We start from the raw sequence: 7,004 nt of genomic DNA, 5'->3' as shown, positions 1-7,004 counted from the left end.
ATGCCGCAGTTTTTGCGTGGCTGTGTCTTTAGTTGAAAGCCCAGTGGCGATCTGTTCATCTGTCATACTGATCATACAGTCAATAACTTTGTTGTTATTAGCATCTGGTTAGCTAGCTATGCTAACGAATATAAGAGGCTTTTTTTACAACCAGTGAGGTAAAGGCACATCTTTATATTATCATTATAGTTATAGAAAAATAAGAGAATAAAGTAAACAGGTATACAATACTAATATGACAGTAAAAAAAAGTTGTTATTAATAAACAAGAATACAGTTTAAAAGGGAAGTGATTTGTAAAATATCCATAAAGAAAAAAATCTGCTTACAGTTCTGTTTCATCTGGGTGTTGAGAGATGTATCCATAGATCTCTTCATGTTGCTCTCAAAGTGCACCAGATGGATGCTTTTAACTTCAACATTTAAAAAAAATCTTCCTGGTGGTGCATGCCCCCAAACCCTCCTAGATGAGGTTAGATCCGCCCCCCCCCCCCCCCCCCCCCCATTTAAATCATGTCCACATGGATATGAAACTAAATACATTTGCACACATCTTGTGTCAATATCTTTCTGTTTTGGTGGTCATGCCACGGTGCATGAATGCGCGGGTCATGGTCAAATATCTGGATTAAGAGGTTGCTTTTTCTTTACACAGCATGAAAGAAACGCGAAATGAATGGGCTGTTATTTGATTTTTTTAAGCAGACGTTGAGTTCAATAATTTGTGCGGCCCTTGAAGGATGTTGTAAAAATTGAAATGGCCCTTGAGAGGAAAAAGGTTCCCCACCTCTGGTTTAAACCATTTAAGCCCCATGCCCCCGGTACCGGGAGCAAAAAGCAACATCTTGCAAGAAACAGCGTCTGAGGGCTTCTTAATATTTAACAAACTATGAATGTGTCATACCCACTTAACGGGAAGAAACCCCGCTATCAGACAATATTAACCATTTTTAGCTAAACGCAACACAAGGGTCATACCAAGCCTCTGAATTAGCCCTGAGCTAAAAAAATGCTAACGCACTTAGCACATAACTCACGGTAGAGATACCTTATTACTTATCGGATCTGCACAAACAAGATATCAGCTAGCAAACTGAGATTCCACAGATTCTAGGGGTATAAGTATCATCACTGAGCGACCAAAACTCGCGGCAGGGGAAGCAAACCCAGACAACACACAACGTAGCTTTACAGGACCAAAGCGGAAAATAAGTCTTACCGTTGCTGTTTTCTGATCAAAAGTTGTGTTCAATGGCAATAAAACACATGCAACGCTGCTGAAGGTTAATCCAATGTGTCTGTGTCACTTTGAAATGATTACTGATAATCCATCTTCATATTTATGTCAATAACGGAGATTTCATATTAGCTGCTACGAGAGTGTATGACAGCTTCCGGTTTTGGGCATTCTGGCTAGACATCACTCATTCACCAATGGATAATGTTTAGATGGATTTTAGGAACTTCCCCTCGATTCTATTGGTTCTAACGGTTCAAAAGAGGTGTCAATCATCTAAATCAACCGAGGGGTCCAGAGATATGGAAAATGCATCCAAGTATTTTTTTCAAAATCTCTCTAAAAAGGTCAAATGTCACTTGTTTTGCATCAATCCTGATATATTTTATAGTTTGGATCCCTAAGGTTTTAGTTTCCGATCCCATCATTCAAGGGTGGTTTTCACTATAAGCAATGTTTTTTTTTGGACGGACACTATAATTTACATTTTTTTAACAATGTTCAATCGGAATTTACTTTAAAATTTAAAAATATCTATATTGATTCTGACTTTTCTACATCCAACTCAAAGGTTTATCATTGCTTTGAGAAAAAGATTAGTAATTGACCCTTTAGAAGATATAGTCATTTGTTTTGGGAATGTCATTTTCGAGCCTGAGACCTGGAAAACAGAAGTTGATGGGCTTATTTTTCCTGAATATAAAATATATCTGAGATAATTAATTGAATCATACTGTATCAGTGATAACTGTATAAGCTTGTATTTCAGATGTGAATGTGTGCACTGCGTACCGAGTGCTGGAAGCCAAAGAGCACCAGTTGGATCTGGTTGATGGAGGTGGCAGGCCCAGTTCTACGGGGGTGCCTCATTAGAAAAATGAAAAGTGAAAAATATTAGGGGAGAGTGGGGTAAGTTGAGCCATTGTTTAGTTATGCTGTCCTCTAAGCAAGGAGAAATGACACATATTAAAAATGAAAACACACACCTATAATTCAGGATGTCTCCTATCAATGGCAATGATAATAATTAATATTTGATCAAGGGCAGTGAAAATATTACTTCTTTAAAAAAAAAGTCTTGTGGCTCAACTTGCCCCAGTGTAGGGGTAAGTTGATCCAGGTCAGGGGGTAAATTGAACCATTGTTCAAACCTGGGCACACCTACAACACATCTTAAAGGTAACTATAAACAATAAATAACAAACCAAATACAAGCTTAGTTTTTCAAATATTTTTAATATAAATTTCGATTGAATTGATTGATTTTTTTTTTACATGTTCAAAGGAAAAGTAATCATACAGATGGTGATACAATTTCATACATCTTACCAATCAAACACAGGGTAAATTAAACTTTAAAGGTACAGCCACAATGAGCTCTTTTTATCAACTTGGCCTACTTTCATTCATTTCTCCATTGAAAAACTGGCTCAACTTACCCCAAGGCCCATGGTTCACTTTACCCCATAGCCACCATTTTAGAAAAAATAGCCTAGCATTACAATTCAGAGTCATCTTTAGCTTAATGACTCACATGGTTTAATACGCTGCCAACACATCAACATATACAATATATGTGTTTAAACCTGGATACTTTTTTTTTGACATGACAGCCGATATAGCTGACATCTAGAAAATGTACTTCGACAAGCAAAAAACGTTTTTTTGTAAAAATGTTTACTTACCAGACCACGATGAGTATCTCTCTTTCACAGGAAATGAGAAATGGGTGGAGCTTGCATAATTTCTGGTCACTTGATTACAACTATAAGGCGTTGCCTGGTTACAAGGAGTGGTTCAACTTACCCACTGGCTCAACTTACCCCCTTCTCCTACATATATAATAACAATAATAATAGTAGTAATAATAAGAAGAAGAAACTCTGCCAGGCTCTGAAGAACAGAGAAGATATCAACAAGGACAGATTACTCCTCATTGTGGGGGACAGACCATGATGGAAAGGAAATATAATCCTCTTTATGTGAGATTTGGAGTCGTATTGGGATTTGTTGGTTTGCTGCTCTGACTGGTTTAACTGAAATGGAAATGAATTTCAATAGTTTCCATACACACAAACTGGAAGACCAAGTTATGACTAAGTATGAATGAAATGTGTTTTTCCAGAAGCAGTTGAGCCCTACTTTCACTTCTAGAATGGGGCAGTGAACAGATAGTCATGATTATGATCATCTTTTAGGATGCGGCAGTTTGATTTCACTCTTTGACAGTTTTCTGGAAGACTGTCTCTTGTAAAAATGTATATATTGAATTTAAACCTTTGTTTTAACTTCTTTGATTTGATCTTAAAAGCAGTTTAATGAGCTCTCTACTTTTCTATGTTTTAGTTCATTCCATAACGCTTACAAATGCATATTTCACAGTCAAACTTTATTCAAACCTACAGGACTTTACTTCTCCTAAAGTTTCAAGAGATACAAAAACTGTAGACTTCAAATTATGGGAAATGTTAAAGGCCCCCTAATATACTGTTTTTCATCAATATATTATATGTCTCAGATATATTCAAAACATGTCTCTGAAGTGTTTGGCTCGAAATACCAAACACATCATGCAGTGTAGCATCCCATAAACCCTTCTGTTTCAGCCCTGTTTAAAAAGTGCTGATTCCCTGTCTTTTACTTTATGAAGATACGATTTGATTCGATGAGATCCAGGTGATAAGGTGGGCGAGTGTTACGTTGGTTGCTGATTGGCTAATGGTTACACAAGCCAAACAATCATGACATCATAAAGTGGCCAAAAACTGATCCACTCATTTTCAGACGGAATTTTTTAGAATCTCTTTACACAGAGGGGACACATGTTTGTGTTTAAAATATGAAAAAGTGGATTTTGCAGAATAAGTTACCTTTCATGGTGCGAAACTCTAGGATATTGTTGAATTATATATCAATGAAAAGCTAGAACAATGTGATACAATCAAACAGTGGAGATGATTTTAAAGCTATTCTATTAAAACAAAATTAAAATCTTATATTTCAAATGGGTTTTTGTCGTTTATGCCTATTTACTTTATTAATGATCAGAAAACTGATTTTCAACCCTATTCTGTCGTTGTGATTTATCTACTGTTATATCATGTATACTGTATTGTGCTCCTCTTGATTCTTTGCACCCTATTTTAAATTCTGACCTTTGGTTTACTCGTTAAACACTGTAAACTAGGATAACATTTACAATGTGCAGCAGATATATGTAACATATATGCTGAATGTTATGAAACTCAGACAAATGCATTATTAAACATCTCTATTTGTATTAATCCTTTGACAATATAAATTACAATTCAAACGTTTAACTCTCCATTCCTCTTTACTAAAATGTCTTTACAAAAATATACTTCAATGATGCTCTGCACCTTCAGTGTACAATTTACTACCTGTTTATAAAACACACAATCTTATATAATAAGATGTAATATAATAATTTAACAAAATGACATGATAATTTACTTCGGTGTACGAAGGCTTTTAAATATTAGTTATATCCTTCATACAGTAACTTCCGTATACAGCTCATGTGTCATGGCATCAGGTTCGGTTTGCTATGATCTTACTGTTCTTCTTCTTCCTTTCACTGCAGAGAAGAATGAAAACACAATATTATTTGAGTTCAATATTCGGTAAGAATACTTATTGAAGTTAGAGACAAATGAGTATACTCACTCCAGACATTTCATCCCTCTCTGAGTATGGATGCTTGAAGGGTCAGTACACACGAACCTTCCTGGGAGGTGGAATCTGTAAAAAAAAGGTGAAGACTTCATCGAACACGAGACGCATGAATGCTTTCCAGGTTGTGTATTAACCTGTTCGTGTCTCTATACTCTACATATTGCAACAGTTACATACGGGGGTGAATCCTGCAGCACATAATGATTGATTTTGAGTCATCTAACTGGACAGAAAGAAAGCAAAATCAATGACCATGTTAACTGCAGTTTGAATCTAACATACATTGCTTTTCTGACAGAAGGATATGTTTAATGAAAAACAAGGAATACACAAGATATTCAAGATATAAGATATACCATTTAAAATCCACTCTCCGGAGTGTTTGCTTGTTTATATGTTCCTAACGTCTCCTTTTCTAAAAAATGTCAGACACCCAAACTTGTTTATCTTAGGTCCACTGCCACTATTTCTAAGTAGGGCCACAATGATTTGTCAATTAACTGATTATCAGATGAAATAAAAAATACTTTTTGGTCATAAAGCAAACAAGCCAACCAACTCAAGAAAGCAATTAAGTATGTTACGTTATTTGACACATCACCTTGGTATGTAGTATATTGTCATAGGGATAATTCAATTTAGAAAGATGTCTGCAGATGAATTAATATTAATAATTATAGTTTATTTAAGTGCAATTGCACCTTTTGTCCATAAAATTATGTTTGTAATATCCATGTGAGACTGTTGTCACTGACTTGCTCCCTGTTCTGCTGTTACTACTGAAGTGCAGAATTGTAGTCTGAAAAGAGATTTAATCATTTACTCACATAATAGTGTTGATGTCACAGGACCTGTTAATGGTCTGGACGGTGTAGCCGAGCAGCCGTTGGCATGGCAAACGACGACTGGTTAACCTCAGGCAGCAGATCGCTGCAAACACATTGTGAACAAAAATACATTATAAACATTTTTCTAGTTAAATAATTTGTCTTTTAACCTGGATTTGACCCTGAAACATACAATGGTAAATCTGCCTGTTTCCAGAGCTTTAGGATTTGCAGGTACTTCATGTAACACAAGCTAAATAAATGACAGGACTTGTTTCCTTATCCTTTTCTAAATGCATCTACACGTGCCAAAGATGACACAAACAAAACTGCACATGTATTATCTGTAGCTTGATCTGTAGAACTCACCTGACTGTGTGCTGCCGATAAAGGTTGACAGGATGACCAGGGAGCACAGAGTTGCCAGGAGATATACTTTACTGCTTGGCATGGTTTCCTATAGTTGGAGTGCTTATTCGGGTAGTGCTTTTAGAGCCGGTGTAAAGCGCCTGGAGGAATCCAGTGAGAGTGTGACTGAGTCTTCACGTCTCACTCCTTTTAACTAGTGCACAGTAGGACGTGTCTGCGATTTTCCCGTGCTCGGCAGGATTGTGCAATGCCATGCCATTGTTAAGAATGTGGAAATGAGTCAGGAAATGGAGCAAGGTTAAATATTGAACAGAAGCCAGCATGAGTAAGCTAGATTCAAACTTGTAAAGACTTCTACAATGAGAGTTGTTAGCAGCCCTAGCTCCAAAAGTTGCATAATCGTAGTTTAGCTGGCATTACTCACAGCTAGTTTAATTAGGCCTCCTTGACACTTCTACGTTTTATTAGGAAATGTACTGTATAATTGTACTGTAAATAATTATAATATAAAAGGAGCCTTTGCAAAAGTGATCATCGGATTTAATTAACCAAAAATAAATAAAAGAGTGGCGTCTGAGAGAAAGATAACCTCAAGATAACTCTGACATTACTGTGGTGTCTATGGAAACACAATCTAGGGAAAATCTAGGGAGTTAACCTGTTAAGCCCCGAGCCTGTTTTTCAGGTCTCAGGCTCGAAAATGAAATTCCCAGAACAAATGACTATATCTTCAATTGACCTTTGTTTAACGCATCTGGCTCTCAGCTTGTCGGACTAGCAACAGTAACCAAGGGTTACGTGGCTTTGCGAAAGGTCAATTCTAAAAGGAGAAAATTAATAATCTTTTTTTCTCAAAGCAATGATAAACCTGTGAG

The 7,004-nt window shown here is 36.4% G+C and overlaps 1 protein-coding gene across 1 annotated transcript; it reads right to left on the bottom strand.

Moving 5' to 3' along the window:
• Nucleotides 1-3,406: 3,406 nt before the first annotated feature.
• LOC307039178 (C-C motif chemokine 20-like) lies at nucleotides 3,407-6,382 on the bottom strand. Its single transcript, XM_079681025.1, has 4 exons — nucleotides 6,130-6,382; nucleotides 5,761-5,863; nucleotides 4,925-4,999; nucleotides 3,407-4,835 (listed from the first exon to the last, which is right to left on the bottom strand). Exons 1-4 carry the CDS (start codon nucleotides 6,209-6,211, stop codon nucleotides 4,790-4,792), a joined length of 306 nt encoding a protein of 101 aa, XP_079537151.1. The 5' UTR covers nucleotides 6,212-6,382; the 3' UTR covers nucleotides 3,407-4,789.
• Between the last annotated feature and the right edge of the window lie 622 nt (nucleotides 6,383-7,004).

This window comes from Notothenia rossii, assembly GCF_949606895.1.
Source record: "Notothenia rossii genome assembly, chromosome: 5".
NCBI lineage: Eukaryota > Metazoa > Chordata > Actinopteri > Perciformes > Nototheniidae > Notothenia > Notothenia rossii.
This window is presented reverse-complemented; position numbering and strand designations above follow the sequence as displayed.